Raw genomic sequence first — 16,760 nt, forward strand, 5'->3', positions numbered from 1 at the left:
CAAAGATTGATTTGATAATATTCCTTCCATATGTTTACTTCTGGGGTCTTCCTGCTTCGTTTCGTGAGTACAGTATTTTCCTTCATGACAAGCTCTTATAGAATTGTATTTTTGTGTGCGTTTGATGTAATTATTTATTCTTGGGTTATTTTTAAGTGACTAAATGCTTATGATAATAATGTATTTCTGTACAATTTTCCGCATTCACGACTGCTTTCTTTAATCATGAATTTACCTTTACTGTATTTTATGAACGTTTACAAACCTGACTATAGCAGTATCTTTCAAACCAGCTGTAAACATACCGCTGATACACTCCTAGTTTCAGTAATCAATACATTTGGTGCTTTTGTGTTTCTCAGTATATTGAAGGTATTTGCATTGTTTGGAAGACAGAGAAATTACCCAGAAGCAGCCAATATCATTGTTCATTGTCAGTATTGAGATGAAGGACGACATAAAAAGGATTAATTAAAGTATAGCAGTGTTTCTCTTCGCTGATAAACATGACTGAGACATTCCTCCAACATGTGGTGGGATTTGCCTCAGCTGAGCGGAGCATAAATACAGGAGTTTAAATGGTCACATGGTGCCAGATTGTCCTTCTATTCCTCCTCGTTAAAGTGAAGCTCATTTCAACCTCCACCTTCGCTTTTCAAGCCCGCAGCTCTGTAGGCTGGAATGAGATTGCATGAGATAATTCCTTGTACTCAACTATTTAAGGCAGGGGATTAGTAAAGGTCCTCTTGGTTGAGGGAAGGGGTTAAGTTGCTTTTATTCCTGCCATCTTGGCAATGTGACTCGATGGACTTAAAACAGACAGACACTTCGATGCTGTCTTCTTTTAGATCACTGTTGTGTTTTTGCTTGGCATGATTCGTCCAACTTTTGCATTTGTTGTTTTTAAAAGTCCTCTGTTTTATTTTTATCATGTGCTCCAAAGTTGTTTTGCTGTGCACTGTACTGTATAAAAGTGTGCAATAAATATTGAAATCTCCACTCAACACAACATTCCTTTGTGTACTTTTGGTTGAGTTTTTTTGGCACTAATGGTGTCGTAAATAGTGAACTATTGCTCAGTTTCTAAATTGTCTAAAACAAGAAGTACATTTTAAAACTGATGGGAAATCAGTGTGACAATGTACCCAAACGTTTATTTTAAGTTAGTAAACCTTTCCTTGCTGTGTCTGTTTTTGGTGCCAGTTAACCTAGATACTTTTCAAGTGAAGGCTGCGACAGGTTGGTGAGTCTCGTCTTTTGTTGTCCCCTTCACTGAAACGTGCTGTACTGAAAGGATTAGGTAGAAGTGTGTTCCAATTACCATCAAGCTAAAGAAATCCATTCTGATGTTTAGTTTATAGTTATTGGTCAGCGTATTCTGCAAACTAACACGTTTTTAATGGAGAAAACATGTTTGAATATCTTGAATGCCTTGTTAGCAAAGACATACGACGATGCTAAAAGATCAGCTGTGAGAGAAACAACCTTCAGCAGTACTTTGAGCCAAACTGCTCACGAGCAGGTATAACGTTCATCATTGAGTTCGAATGCTAACATTAGCTGCTTAAGGCATAAACACAACGTCATATATTGGAGAAGAAAATCTGATTTTAACAAAATCATGGCAAATTAAATGTTAATTGATTACATCCTGAGGCAAGCATGCCTGTACCGACTTTCTATTCAATGGTCATCGAGGCATTGCCTTTTGTTGTTCAAATATTCAGAGAACTATGAATGTCTGTCCAGCAGATGTTGACATATCTTTTTGGATATGTGAAAACTTAGAGGCAGAAATCAGACAGTTTTAGGCAACTCAACAAACCTATGTCACAGAGATAGACATCATGTGATGTATACTTATTATGTAAACTATTTGAATAGTCCAATAAAAACGTGTTGTGTTAGGTGTTTATATTATAGGAAGCTGTTTGTGAAAGCAAATGTCACCCTATTGCTTTTATTTAATATTTGAACTCCCCTCACAAAATGAAGCATTTACTTGCATTTTGATGTATTTTTGATTGAACCCATAGCAAAACAACATCAGTTCATCATTTGCAATCCTATTATACAGAACAATTGTTTAAGGCAATCAAATATTGAGTGAACCGACACATATTGAAAGTTTTATTTCCCAAAACTGGATCAAGAGGTATACATTATACAATCAAGTTACAACCAAACTAATAGACCTTTAGAGCAGATGACTAAATGTGTAGGTATTTAGGTTTATTAACAATATCTGATTTTGTGCTACAAGATACTGTACGTACTTCAGTGTAAAAGCAAGCCAGTGACTTGTGAATCTGGTTTTGTGGTAGACACGGTGCTAATAGCTGCGTATTTGCAATAATGCAGATAATTCAGCTTAACTTTAGAACCTACTTATTCCTCACAATGGCCTGAAGAGCTCCAAAAGTAGATTTTTAGTGATCTGATATGTTCCGTTTACTCACAGTAAGAAAATTCAATTTAAGAAGGCTGTTTAAGGCAACACGTGACGGATGTTGATGATAGGAGTCAAATGTTAAAAGGCCCATAATCTTCTGTAGTAATAGGGACATTTTGATAAAGTGACAACAAACCAGCATCCACAGTAATCCTTCCCTTCTGTTCACAATTAGGTCATGTGAGTGTATTTATAGTTTGCCATTTTAAACGAATAATGGGCTGCTTTCTCTGTTAGGAAAAACAAAGACAGCAGAGGAGGGACCATTTTGGTGGGAGTCAGTCCAAGACATCAGAGGGGGTTGGGGGAGGGGGTGTCACATCGTCCCAGACTGTGTAAACAGATCAGCTGCTATCACAGAAGCCTGCAGTGGGAAGAAAAACATATTTTGCTTACAAAAGACTTTGAAATAAACCAAAAAAGGATATAAAAATGCAAAACACAGCATTTGAATGTCTTAAAAATATGATAAATCTTAACAGCTGTAATAGTATTGCTGAAAGTAAAGCATAAATACTGATTAAGAGGTTTCTGAATATGTGCATTTTATTTAAAAAACTGAGCATCTAGGTGAACTCACCAGTGTGTGAAACGCGTCTGTATTTGCCCAGCAGGCAGAGGTCGGTCTTCTTCTGGACCACATTGCGCTGGTCCTCCGGCCTCAGACCGGTGGGATGGCGAGAGAAAATGAAGGAGTACGCGTCCAGGCAGGTGCCGTCAGAATCCACCAGTCTGCATGAGTAGTGGATGGCGTAGTTGTCGTAGTCGGTGTCAATGACCCAGTGGTCATCGTCTGAGTGAGGAGAAAGGAGAAAGGGTTGAGATTTTTGACATCATCATACTTTTACAATTTGTCAAACATTTATCCAACTTGCATGGTAGGCCAAAATAAATTTAGCGATTATCAATTTTTAATAGAGACACAAAAATGGCAGAACATGCTGTTTTCATTCTCTGCAGTATGGAGATTTCTCTGCTTTATATTGTGTTAAACTGGAAATAATGTAAAGATACCAGTTTGGACTTTGCAAAACCAGCTTCGACATTTTTCACTATTTTCTGACTTTAATAGACAAATTGATTAATCTAAAAAATAATCAGCAGATTTGAACACGAACAGAAGTACACAAACATCTCTAGCTAACTCACACATTGCACAATCGTCATTGTTGTGTGTATGAAACTTCAGACTTTGTGCTTTTTGATTATCTCTCTTTCACATTGATCTTTTTCTCTTTCAAGTTAAATCAAGGCAAGGCAAGGCAAGTTTATATATATAGCACTTTTCAACACAAGGCAATTCAAAGTGCTTTACAAAAAATGAAAGAGATTAAGAAAATGGCATTTAAAATCAGTCATTAAAAAGAAATCAAGCACTCTGTCATTTTATACAAACACAGTGCTGGGAGATAAACGTCCCATGACAGCATTATCAAGTCAACAGATGATGCAATTATATAGATACAGTAAAGATGATATAGGGAATACTATAGTTGATACAGAAACTCTAAGTTTACTTAGTAACACTTTGAGTCAGCACTGGGGTCATTTTGAGATATAAAAGATTGCATGCCATTCATTTGCCTTCATGGAATGTTACACCTAACGACATTTGGACCTCTTTCCAGTAAGTGCTTGTTTTGATTGATTCTCAAGGGTCACAGAATATCTAGTTTTGCAGTTGATGATTCCATTAAATCATCAGTTTTCTAAACCAGTGACTCTAACTGGCAACAAAAAAAAGGCTCTGCTAATAAGGTGCCTTGAACTTCCCCCAACTTACTTCCAGTCTGCAGGTATGAGGCGGCTCCCCAGTACTTCATCCTGAACTTAGCGGGGTCAGGGGTTACCTCAAAGGTGGCCAACATGTCAGCACACATTTCCCAGTTGCTAGATGTCAAAAAGAGAGGAATATTTTACGAAATATGTGAGACAAAATGGAGCTTGTTAAGCCTTTATAGCAAAGAACAGAACTCACTTCAGGATGATCACTCTGCCCTTAGCAGTGGCGGTCATTGAGCCATCCTCTGCGATAGTAAATTCGGCCACGATGTTGTCAATTAAGAACAAACCCTCTGGGTCCTTCTTTGCAACCGCGTACCATATCCCTGTATACTAAGAATAAGAAATCCAAGTGTTAGTCAGCTTCACTCTATGTTTTTCATTAAAGTAGAAGAGGCAAATGACCATATACAGTGTCATTAGTATTACACTGTCCTCACACACAATAACATTCCTGTGCATGTCTAATGAAAAAAAGCTTTGAACAATACGACAACGTAAATGATCATTAAACATTTTAGACTTTTAACTCACCCTTGTCTTGTCGAAGTTCTGCATGACCTGGACGCTGGAGACCTGGCAGTCCTGTGCCCAGGACACAGCCAGGAGGCAGAGGGCCACAGCGTAGTGCAGCATTCTGTCTCAGAAGAAGGAAAAAAGGCAGAAACCAAGGAAGAAGGAAATAAGTCGGGGGGGAGAGTTTGAGAGAAAAGGCATAGCAGGGAGCAGAGACAGAGGAGACAGAAGAGTGAGCCACATTGCCAAGTCCTCCAGTAAAGTAGAGGGTAATACATTCCATTGTCTGTGCTACAAACTATTTGTACATTTTTAAACAAAAAAAACCCTTCAAAAAGATATCAAAGTTGTTTTAAAAAAGTGAGAACAATTTGTTTCGCAAAAGCTTCAACCATTGTCTTTCAATTTCCGGTTAAAATGTTCAAACATAAAAAAGAAGTCCATTGTTAGTGCCTACCTGTTAATCGAAGTGGAGAGCTGACAGAAATCTTCAGGTTTTCTGTCAAGGCGTTATATATAGTTGGTTAGTGTTGCATAATGACTTCCCCCGCACTCCCCACAGCTAGCTTGCCTTCCATTGGATAAACATTTACATAACTTCAGGCCCAGTCCTATTGATTTGTGTGTTCTGCACATTTGCCCCCCCACCCCCTCTGTACCACACCCCAAAACATTTTCATGAGGTTTTTTTCTTGGTCTTATGAAAGCAGCTGCTAGCAAATCCAAGAGAATAATCTGGAAAAAGACATACAATGCTGTAGAGACACACACTTTTATTCACTCTGATGAATACAAACACATCTGCATTCAATTGTAACTGGTTGCATGCATGGGCTTAACCTACCTTTCTGCGAAAACAACTGGATTGCACTTAATGCATGTTTTTTCTCCAGTTTTTTTTCCACCAGCGCATTTTTCCCGGCAGCATCCTTATGATTACATCAGCTCTTTACTTGATTATGCTATCAAAGGGATATTTAATGACTCCCACCACTGTGTTTGTATAAATGGTAGGCTCAAATCCATTTTAAAGAGTAAATAATAAATGCAAAGAAGAGACAAGTCTGGAGCTTCAAACACCAGTCGATGATGAAGGGATAATGTGTGAGTTAGATCAAAATGTATGTGCACAGACACTTTTGTGTACTTGTCCAAGAGAGCTCAGTGTGCTGAAGCGAATGGCTCCCATAATGAAGTAATCTTTATTTCCCTTTTTTTCTTAAAACATTGTCTTCCCAAAACAAAGTCCATTTTTTGACAGCTTTCTAACTTGTTGTATTAAACTCAGTACATCATTCACACTCCAAGCAAGTTAAGAGAAGTATGGTAAAACTACACGGCTGTATTTCCTTTTATACACTGATGCTGTTGTTTTGCACTGAGCTCAAGTCCTCTGAGGGCTTGCTTGAACAAAAAAGAGCACAGCCCAGCCAAACATCTGCAGATTGCATAACCAAAGCCCCAGCCAGTGGAAAACAGCACAATAACTCATTTTCAGCAAAAAATAATACCAGCTGGAATTTGGCCAAAGGCAACATGTAATAAACATCAAGATTGGGCCAGAAACACTTTACGTTACAAAGCCAGACCTGTGCAAGCATTTCACATCTTGGTAGAGTGGTAAATGTCGTAGGATGAAGTATCCAGATCTTTTACTTAAATAAAAAAAAGCCTAACGACTGTGTAGCAATACAAGTAACAAGCACTGGATGAATAAAAAGTACTTCAGTTAAAGTTGTAAATGAAGAATGGCCCATTTTAGAACATAATTATATCACTTTATTATAATTACGGATGTTTTAATATGTAAGCATCACTAATAATGATGATGTCAGTACTGGTTAAGGACTACTGTATGTTATTTACTGCTGGGTAGCTTATTCAATAATAAAATCATGATTTATTTGTTTATTTATATTTTGTATTATTAATCTCAACATTAAAAGGTAGTAAAACGTAATCTTGTAAGACAATTTTAGTAGATTTAATAAATAAAGCAACCAAAAAATGTAAAAAAAAACTTTAAAGCACAAATAACTTTGATGCAATGTCATGCTTAAAGCAGGAGTCTGATTTGTTTTTGTATAGGTTGTGAAACTTAAGCAATGCTAAATCCCAGATGTACCCCTATAACATGTGGGACTGTGCAAACAACCTATTGCTCAATGAACTGCTTTTAAAGAGAGCTGTAGCTAAACAGGGAAGGGGTGTTTTTAGCTGAATTTGGAGTTTCTTGTCTGCAAACCTAATATGATTTACTATATAAACTGGAATTACTTAATTAAACAGTGTGGCGCCTGCAGCAATTATGTTTGCATCACTTTTTTGTTTTAGTTATGACTAAGGCTGTTTCTCTTACAAAGTAAAACTTGAGTTTCTTTAATACAGCCTTACAGTATGTTGGTATGACCAGTAGCCCATGGTAGCTAATGTAAGATCATCAAAAATGGTTGTGTGATTGAAATTGCTGAGTCAGTTTGGTCCTGTTTCACTTGCTGTAAAACGTCTTAACTGAATCTTGGAACATTTACAGAAATGTAATATGCTGTCATTGTGTCGCAAGTGTTCTTTAAAAGTTACTAAATAGTCTAAATTAAGTAGTCACCTAGAAATACTAACAAAAAAAGACAACTGATACTATTAAGTTGGAAAACAAAATAGTGGAATTGGCGGTCAGAAATAATTCATTTTATTACATTATCATCTTGTTTGAGACTTGTGGAGAAAACACACATATCAACAATGGATTTAATGATTTACAATCATAGAGCATTGGAGGCTTTTCAGACTGCACAACCAGTACTATAAATAAGAACGTCTATACGGCTGCAAGTCATTGTTTTGTATTCTTACTTAACAAAAACATACTCTTCTTTCCTCTCTCGCACACTATCACTAAACTAGTTTTCTCCCACTGTTACATGGCCTGCTCTAATTTATATCCTTCTTTACATCCACACACACACACTTTGTAGTTCTGTCCTGATAAACTCGCCTTAATCCCCACGGCAAAAAATAGTGGGTAACTCCTTGTCTTGCCAGCCTGTCAGCAGCTAACCAGACAGTGCACTTAGCTATTAATAGCCAGTGCTCTTTGTTTTGGGCCTTGTGCCCAGACGTCCGAGTCCCAGTAATTGGCTGATTTCCAGTTCTAGGACTGATACCTCCATAATGATGGTGATTTAATTAGAGAACACACATAGGCTGCTCACACATTGCCATTATAGCTCTGAACAACATTGCTGACACAATTTAGCTACTTCCTCCTCGATAAGCAACAAGAAGGAGAGAACAGTGGTAACATCTAAGGGTTGATATTGGACGAGGTTAACTACACTGAAAAACGTTGACTTGAAACTACTACTATTTTTTATTTTAACTTCATATGATTGCGTTCAACTAACCTACTTGTAAAATAGATATGGAACATTTGTTGACATAATACATTGAATTAAAGTCAACGTTTCAGTGTAAGGCAAGGAAACCTGAATTAATGTCTCCTGCCTGCTCAAATGTTTAGTTTGGATTGGATTTTAGAGCAATTTGTATTTGTATTCGGTGAGGGGTTCTTTAGCAAGGCACAGCTCAGGTTTTGACATTAGGTTTGTTGGACAACGCATCACTAAGGTGACACTAGTGAGTAGGTCCATGTGTGAGGATAAAAAGACTGGTTAAAGCCAAAGCAAATGCCTATTGTTGTCACAAGGTTACTTCTGAAAAGTGTTCTCTTGTCTGAAGACCCATGCCAGCAGTAAGTCTTTGGTATTTACTTGTCCATCCTCATGGTGTAGCCCTGGAATCCAACCTAGCATTTGACCTGACAGTAGTCTCACTCTCTCCTGTGTTGCCCGATATAAAATGATCAGCGTTGGGATTTGCGGGTTAAGGACGCTTAGAGCAGGGGTTTTAATCTCATGACGTCACATTCATTAGCGGACACTTTGATCCTTTCAGCCTCTTAGCCACACTCAGTCCTATTCTGTCTGTCGGTGGACACGGGATGTGTTAGTGACTCCCTCGGGGACCGTGGAGGACAATGCTGCTGATCCACCCAACCCTGTAGGCCAACGAAAAGCTTCCCCTGTCCATTTTTCCGTATCCCTGCAGGTGATGCTTTTGTGAAAATAGGAAGGGAATACAACACTACTCAATTTCAAAATGGCAGACAAAGATAGCGTGGAGAAATACCTGGAGAACAACCCACAGTTCGCCAAAGAATACTTTGACAAGAAGGTACGGGCTGAAGCTCTGACCGCCGCCTTTTCTGCACCTGTTGATGTCAAAGACACCGCTTCCTTCAAGGATATTAACTCTGTGCAAGAAGCCGCCATCATCTATGAGTTGGTCCAGCAAATGCAGACTCAGCTGCCCATGGAGGAGTCCATTCACAAAGTGTTACAAAGAATTGCACTGATCATACAGGCCGACAGGATCGGTTTTTATATTTGCCGGTCGAGAAACGGAATACCTGAGCTCGCCAGTTGCCTCTTTGACGTGACCCCAACCTCTAAATATGACGCAAACTTGGTCCATCCACAGGCTGAAATTGTTTTCCCTCTCGATATGGGTATCGTCGGTTTCACTGCACTCAGCAAAAAGCCACAAAATGTTCCTGACATCACAAAGGTGAGAATTCATTCATTTGCTATCTTGTGATAGAAAAAAGGTGTCAAGGGTGAAAGGTAACGAAGGTGGTGTGTGTGCTCTGCAAGGTTATTTTTTGTGTGAAACCGATGTTTTCTTATTACTGTGATATTATTTGCCTTAGAAATGTTTAATTGTATTAATTAGATTGTATTATATTATTATTTTTAAGTAATTTGCCTGAGTGTAGGCTTCACATGTAATTTTAGTTAAAAAATAAGTTTTAATGTGCACAGCAACAGATGTGTTCCATCATCAATAAGCTTGTTTTAATTCTCTGATAAAAGGAGAACATGTTTCATTGTGGTCTACCGGTATTGGTTCAAAGCCTTAAGTCTTCTACTGCCAAGTGTAGCCAAAAATAGAATATTGATTAGTGAATAAACAACAAATTGGAGTTTATATTTTCGAAGTAACATCACCGTTAGAAACATTGAGTCTGAATATTTAAATCCGACAGACTCTTAACGAAGTCCTTTTTTTCTCCTCATACAGAACCCCAAATTCTCTGACTTTGTGGACAAACAGACCGGATACAAGACTAAATGCACGCTTACTTTTCCTCTGATGGCTGAAAAAGAGTGCCTTGGAGTTGTCATGGCACTTAACAAAATAGGAGCGGACACATTCTCTCCAGAGGATGAGAAGGTAAGAATACACACCTAATCATGTCCATTGACTCTAATCCTTAGTGATTTACTGAGTGAGCTGAAACAGAGTGTTTTTCCCTCTCGTGTATTAATACATTGTAACTTTACACTTTACTTTACAGGAATGTTATGTTCATACATTTCTAGGTATATACTTTAAAAATATGGATTTAAAGGTGGGGTAGGTAATTTTGGAGAAACCAGCTCGAGTGTGCTAGAATTTGAAAATACACAACCGGAAAAAATCTGCCACTTCCTTACAGAGCCCCTCCTCCAACACACACGAACGCGCACATGACCAATGAGGGCACGAGATAAGTTTGTGCACAGATGGAAGGCTGACAGGCAGGTAGGCCATCCAGTTACTTTAGCCGGGCCGGCTAAAATGATTGGTCGTGCTTTTTACAGTACTACGGCTTCCACAGATGTTTTGTCAAAGCACTTAAGATATTCATTGCTATCGGGATGTTAAGAGCATTCCATGGAATATAACAAAAAGTGTAACTCGAGCCGGTTTCTCAAAAGTACCTACACCTTTAACTGGGAATATATTATCAGTCTATATCGAAGAACATTCACTACTGTGTCTCATAAACAGAGGCAATCAACTCAACCATTCCTTAAAGAAATGCATATGTTTTACTCTTGGGGCTGTAATGTTGATTCGCAGGAACATAAATAGAATATAACGACATCTGTTGGTCCTTGAACTGCTAAGATAGAGTTTATTATAATGTCTACATTCCTATGTTTTGGTTCATGATTCTCTTTACAAAAGTAAAGACGAGTAAATCACAAGTGTAATAGATTTTTTCAAGCCTCAAACACTTATATGTATTTTTGTTTAAATCCATGAACAAAACATGTAATCTTTGTACGAATGTACCAAATGGGGACTTTTACTCACGAGAATCACTTGTGTTTGGGTCATGGTTTACTGATCTGGGAAAGAGAAATCCCTCCGATATATTTACTCTTGAATAATCACAGCTTTGCTAATGGAAAAGAAGTCAGATGAGACTTTTGAGCTTTTAAAGTTCCCATCTGTCATAGTCTGAAAGTCTGCTGTTGTGTATTGATGAAACCTCTAATCTAATTTGGTCCTTAGCTCTTCCACAAGTACATGAACTTTGCCCAAGTCATCGCCCTGCAGCATCACACAAACTACATGTTCAATGTGGAGTCCAGAAGGAGTCAGGTAAACTAAACCCTGAGTATTCTGTAATTCATCTGTATTTATTTATAACGGTGCCCAAACTATATGCCACAGCTACACATTTAATTACACCTGCATCCATTGTGGTCGTTTCCCTTGTAGGTGCTGCTCTGGTCGGCCAGTAAAGTCTTTGAGGAGTTGACAGACATTGAGAGACAGTTCCACAAAGCGCTTTACACTGTAAGGATCTATCTGGGATGTGAAAGATACTCAGTGGGCCTGTTGGACATGACCAAAGAGAAGGTTGGTCTTGCAAAATATCTACAATTTTACACTTAAGATTAAATAGAAAACCATTTATTTTGACGGGCATCCATCATTTTTTATTGTCTGTGTTTTCCCCCTGTAGGAATTCTATGATGAATGGCCTGTGAAACTGGGGGATGTGGAACCCTATAAAGGACCAAAGACGCCAGACGGCAGGGTACTAACTTCATTTCCTCATGTAGAATTTGAATTCCCACTTGCTTCAAATGTTCTATTGTCTAACACAGTTTAGATACATCAATCATTTCTAACAGGCTTCTTATTGTTTTCCAGGAAATCATCTTTTACAAGATTATTGACTACCTCCTGGAAGGCGTCAAAGAAGAAATCAAAGTCATACCGTAAGCAGCAGAAGCTACAAATCCACTCAATCTAACACAATGCATTTCAAAATACAGCATGAAAAAAACTGGAGTCCAAACAATTGCATCTTTTAAAATAAAAGTCTTGACTTAGTTTTGAGTCTGATCTTAAACTCACATTTAAAGCATGTGCTAAGATGGTCCACCGACTATTCTTGGGGTTATTTGGGTATGGTTTCCGTAAAATGTGGGTCAAAACTGTTTATTTTGTATATCAGAACATAACTTTCTCACTCAACTCTCTGTGTTTCTCTCTCTTTTTCAGTGGCCCGCCTATAGATCACTGGGCTCTTGTTAGCGGCCTGCCAACCTACGTTGCAGAGAATGGCTTTGTAAGTCTCACTGTTGCCGCAGGGCAGTTCTGTACGAGGATCACTGGAATTAGAGAAGCATACAAAATAAAGGGCAGCTGACTTGTAGAATATGAACAGACACGTATCCACATCCACACAAACAGAATAATGTAGAGAAATAAAAGGCGCAGGAATACAGGTTGTGTGATATGTCACTGAAAAGACCCTTATCAGCAGTGATACTCACATGAAGTGACTAGGCAGGATTTGTGTCAGTGTAAACCAATGAATACACTTTTCATTTTCATTTATTGAATCCTAATTCGCAGCTAGACATTGTACTTTTTTTAAAAATCTGAACATATTGCAACAAAATATGCAATAAAGTTAAAACAGGTGTAATATGTGATAAATGTAGGGTTTTTTGTGTTGCTTTGTGACAACTAAAAGTAAGAAAAGGTTGTTGCAAAGATTGATAAGAAATAGCAGCTTTGAATAATATTTGCAAAGCGCCGGATCTTAACGTTTTTAATGTGTTTTCATGCAGATTTGCAACATGATGAACGTGGCTGCAGATGATTTCTTCACTTTCCAGGTGAGGACACTTTTACCCTGCATCCAAACACTGATGGTGCCCTTGAGCAAGGCACCGGACAACCCCCCACCCCTCCACTCCCATTGCTCCCCGGGCGCTGTACAATAGCTACCCACTGCTCCTGGTACTAGGATGGGTTAAATGCAGAGGCCACATGTCACTGTGTGTGCTGTGTGCTCTGCATGTGTGACCACTAAAGAGGGTTTCATCCCTCCGATTCTATCAAAACACACCAGTATAGGATTCCATATAATGTTAAATATGCACTTTTTATATCATACTGTTTAGATATCCGTGTTCAAGAAGAATTGAGACTTGCTTTAAAACTTGATGCATGGTTTTAACATCGTGTTTTGCAATGTCTTGCAGAAAGAGGCTGTGGATGAATCAGGTTTTATTATCAAAAACTGTCTGTCGCTGCCCATTGTCAACAAGAAGGAAGAAATTGTGGGCATCGCCACTTTCTTCAACAGGAAAGACGGCAAGCCATTTGATGAACACGATGAGCAGATCACTGAGGTCAGCTCCACATACTCTCTCTCGCTTTTTATTCTCATTATTTCCTGTCATTTGGGATCTCATTGTTGTCTGTCAATGAACAAAATGTCCCTGAAAGCAGTAACTTCATAACACTCTGAGATGTGTTGGAGTTTTCTGGAGTGTCCCAGGAGCGAAGGAAAAGTACAGATGTGTTTATTTTTTCTCATTCCTTCTCACTCTGGTTGTTTTTGCCAGGCCCTGACTCAGTTCTTGGGTTGGTCCGTGCTGGTTTGCGACACCTATGACAGGCTGAACCGTATGGAGTGGAGGAAGGAAATCGCCCAGGAGATGCTGTTGTACCAGACCAAATGCACCTCAGCTGAGATGCAGTCCATCCTGGTCAGTTTCCACATTTCCTCTCCAGAAACGTACCTTTTGATCTCTCAGCATTTGATCAAGAGGCCACTCGAGCAGGGATTAACAGCAGTCAAAGGTTAATGCTCCCTGAATAGCTTTTAGTTCAGCAGTCTTCCAATAGAAGCGATTAAAGGGCTAAGAACATGTCTAGTGGAAACGATTGCTTTGAGTTCTTGGAATAACATGATGGTTTTAGTTTTGTGTCTACAAATGATGCTGTGAATGTCTGTAGGTGATGGCAGCACATTCATAAATTCGATGTAAGCCATAATAATGTGCTGATCTCTCTTTTCTAACCAGAACACCAATGAGAAGTTTGACGCAGAGCCCGAAGACCTCGACCAGAAAGAGATGTACAAACTGTTGGTATGTGTTTACTTTGCTAACCTTCAGGACAAATACTTTCAATGAGATGAAAAAACGGTGTCACAAAAGATTATTACTTTACACCTATCAAAGCACACATGTATGAATAGGTTTAAAAACGTGTATACGCGCAGACTTCATTAAATATCAACATTTTAATGGATTTGGGAGTATTCTTTTCTTGAAAGGGGAATATGCATGCGAGCGTTGAATGACTAATGGCTGTATTCTAAGTGAAATCTGTTGTTGTTTTTCTTCAGAGAGCAAACTGCCCGCCAGCTGACAATGTCACCGGAGAGAACCTGTACCTGTTCTCCTTCAGTGACCTCCCCGTCTCCGAGATCGACCTCATCAGAGCCGGCATTCGCATGTTCTTTGAGCTCGGAGTTGTGGAAAAGTTTAAAGTTCCTGCAGAGGTGAGTGCATGAAGTTAGACACTAACTTTGATGTGTTGCTCCTTCTGGCGGTCCCTTAGTAGCTGGAGAATATCCCTTTGTTCTGCTAATACTGCTACACTCATAGCAGGCTTGGATTTCAATAGTATGTATTTTACACACATATAAAACTTGATTACATTTCATTATGTTAAAGAAACAATATTATCCATGTTCATCATTTGGTGTGAAAGATAATCTGCCCTGGGATTACTCTGCAAGGAGATGCTCTGTCCTGGCGATAGCTCATCTAAAAACCCTCACAAACGATCAACTTTGCTTCACTCCCACTCTCCTACTCAGACACTGACTAAATGGATGTACACGGTGAGGAAGGGTTACCGTTCCATCACCTACCACAACTGGAGGCACGGCTTCAACGTGGGCCACACCATGTTCTGCCTGCTGCAGGTAACGCCTCCAAAACATCTGCTGCATCTGAAGCAAACCCTAACCCCAACAAATGTCTTACATTTCTCCATTTCACATCTGTATTCGATGCTATAGACTTTGACACTACAGCTCACTGCACACTATTTTCACACAGGCTGCTATGTTTTACAAGAATGTGTATATAGGCTCATAATATGTTTTATCCATCGTTGAGTTAACTGAGAAACGCACCAATACAGGTTTAATATGTAATAGTTTTTAAAGGGATATTAAATCATCAGTATGTACAGGGTCTAAAACACCATATCAAATAAGATGTGAGAATTGAGAAATGCTGTTTTCATCTTGTTCTGGACACATAATCCATTTAATTGGAGGGCACAGTCTGTAACATCTGCACATTATAATCCATGATTCGTCTGCTCTGCCTACAGACAGGGAAGCTGAGGAAGTACTACTCTGATCTAGATGCCTTCGCCATGGTGGCTGCTGCTTTCTGCCACGATATCGACCACAGAGGGACCAACAACCTCTACCAGACAAAGCAAGTCAAAAAAGTGTATTGTGTGTGTGTAGAAAGTGCTTGCATGTGTGTGTAACCTGTGTGTAAATATATGTTTTTCTTTCTTCTGCAGGAGTCAACATCCTCTGGCTAAACTTCATGGCTCCTCCATCATGGAGAGGCACCATTTGGAGTACAGCAAGACGCTCATGGCTGATGAAGTATGACACATTTTTGACAGTAAATATAATCAGACTTCAATGCAAGAAGTGGGACACATTTTGACCACTTTTACTGTCTGTTGCAGACCCTGAACATCTTCTGCAACCTCCAGAAGCGTCAGTTTGAGAACGTGCAGCACTTGTTTGACGTCTGCATCATCGCCACTGATCTGGCCCTTTACTTCAAGTACGTTCTCGTAAATACTCCCCATGCTAGAGCCTTAAAATGGCCGATTACAGCTGAGAGTTAAAGCTGACGCCATCAATGTTTGTCTGTACACCTCTGTTTTTTTCTTTTGACTGACTCATTTTACGCGACCAGTTTGTGTATTTATTCAGTTCAGTTGGTCTGACTAACACTCTGCTATCTCGTCACGCAGAAAGAGAACCATGTTCCAAAACATTGTGAATGCCACAGAGCCAATGCCAGACGAAAAGGAGGCCATTAACTATATTTCCAACAATCCCACCAGGAAGGAAATCATAATGTATGTAACTGATTCCACTGTGTTTGTGAACAGATTTCTGAAACCCTTGCATGACCTAGGGGTTCATGTTGTTCTCCCTGACTGACTCTCTCTCTCACCTCCAGGGCCATGATGATGACAGGCTGTGACTTGTCAGCTATCTGCAAACCCTGGGAGGTACAGAGCAAGGTGGGTGGCTTTCACATTAGCAGTTTAGAAAGTGTATAGTGAGGTTTGTTCAGCTAGGACAAACCTATTGAGTTCCACGCATCACATTATTTTAATATTCCACCTGTCCTCAATCTTTTATCAGGTTATTCAGCACCTGTATTTCATCCAAAACATATACTAAAGGGTATTTTCTTTTTGAAATAGGAGAGCTAAAAGCCATGACAACAGAAACAAACCGGGTTTATAGGACACTTATGTGACAGAGTTTGTTTTTCCTTTGATATCAAACTGTTAAAAAAATTGCGGGAAGTGACATGTTTCTGCTGATCCACAATGATTTCCTCTGAATCATTATTTCTTCCTCTTGTGTGTCTCTCTGCAGGTGGCCCTGATGGTCGCTGCTGAATTCTGGGAACAGGGAGATTTGGAGAGAAGTGTTTTGGACCAACAGCCAATTGTAAGGGTCACACCGCTCTTGTGCCTCCGCCACCTTTCACATATTTTCTTTTTCAGGGTAATTTGTAAACCTGAA

At 39.2% G+C, this 16,760-nt stretch overlaps 2 protein-coding genes across 3 annotated transcripts in view; one reads left to right on the top strand and one right to left on the bottom strand.

Annotated features, from left to right (window-relative positions):
* pde6c (phosphodiesterase 6C, cGMP-specific, cone, alpha prime) overlaps positions 1-16,760 on the top strand; it is a 30,483-nt gene that overhangs the window by 10,400 nt on the left and 3,323 nt on the right. The window contains exons 1-19 of one of the 2 annotated variants that reach the window (XM_034214423.1): positions 7,775-9,376; positions 9,890-10,042; positions 11,153-11,242; positions 11,363-11,503; positions 11,610-11,684; positions 11,801-11,868; positions 12,155-12,221; positions 12,730-12,777; positions 13,147-13,296; positions 13,513-13,656; positions 13,975-14,040; positions 14,301-14,456; positions 14,778-14,885; positions 15,302-15,411; positions 15,503-15,590; positions 15,677-15,777; positions 15,971-16,078; positions 16,183-16,246; positions 16,611-16,685. In XM_034214423.1, the coding sequence (XP_034070314.1) occupies positions 8,909-9,376; positions 9,890-10,042; positions 11,153-11,242; positions 11,363-11,503; positions 11,610-11,684; positions 11,801-11,868; positions 12,155-12,221; positions 12,730-12,777; positions 13,147-13,296; positions 13,513-13,656; positions 13,975-14,040; positions 14,301-14,456; positions 14,778-14,885; positions 15,302-15,411; positions 15,503-15,590; positions 15,677-15,777; positions 15,971-16,078; positions 16,183-16,246; positions 16,611-16,685 (2,280 nt within the window). In that variant the 5' untranslated portion in view covers positions 7,775-8,908. Of the gene's footprint in view, positions 1-7,774; positions 9,377-9,889; positions 10,043-11,152; positions 11,243-11,362; positions 11,504-11,609; positions 11,685-11,800; positions 11,869-12,154; positions 12,222-12,729; positions 12,778-13,146; positions 13,297-13,512; positions 13,657-13,974; positions 14,041-14,300; positions 14,457-14,777; positions 14,886-15,301; positions 15,412-15,502; positions 15,591-15,676; positions 15,778-15,970; positions 16,079-16,182; positions 16,247-16,610; positions 16,686-16,760 lie in introns of those variants that run through there. The other variant, XM_034214424.1, reaches the window with a different exon arrangement.
* Positions 2,117-5,359, bottom strand: rbp4 (retinol binding protein 4, plasma). The gene is made up of 6 exons (XM_034214426.1): positions 5,208-5,359; positions 4,769-4,871; positions 4,431-4,567; positions 4,236-4,342; positions 3,033-3,245; positions 2,117-2,816 (listed from the first exon to the last, which is right to left on the bottom strand). Exons 2-6 carry the CDS (start codon positions 4,868-4,870, stop codon positions 2,797-2,799), a joined length of 579 nt encoding a protein of 192 aa, XP_034070317.1. The 5' UTR covers position 4,871; positions 5,208-5,359; the 3' UTR covers positions 2,117-2,796.

This window comes from Gymnodraco acuticeps, unplaced genomic scaffold (assembly GCF_902827175.1).
Source record: "Gymnodraco acuticeps unplaced genomic scaffold, fGymAcu1.1, whole genome shotgun sequence".
Classification (NCBI taxonomy): domain Eukaryota; kingdom Metazoa; phylum Chordata; class Actinopteri; order Perciformes; family Bathydraconidae; genus Gymnodraco; species Gymnodraco acuticeps.

What these genes read in the sequence shown, in the direction of transcription:
- rbp4 (XM_034214426.1), bottom strand. Translation starts at nt 4,870, where the DNA reads ATGCTGCACTACGCTGTGGCCCTCTGCCTCCTGGCTGTGTCCTGGGCA. An exon ending in CTCATACCTGCAGACTGGAA is followed by an intron (nt 3,246 to 4,235) that starts GTAAGTTGGGGG and finishes CTCCTCACTCAG; the next exon opens with ACGATGACCACTGGGTCATT. An exon ending in CAGACGCGTTTCACACACTG is followed by an intron (nt 2,817 to 3,032) that starts GTGAGTTCACCT and finishes TTCCCACTGCAG; the next exon opens with GCTTCTGTGATAGCAGCTGA.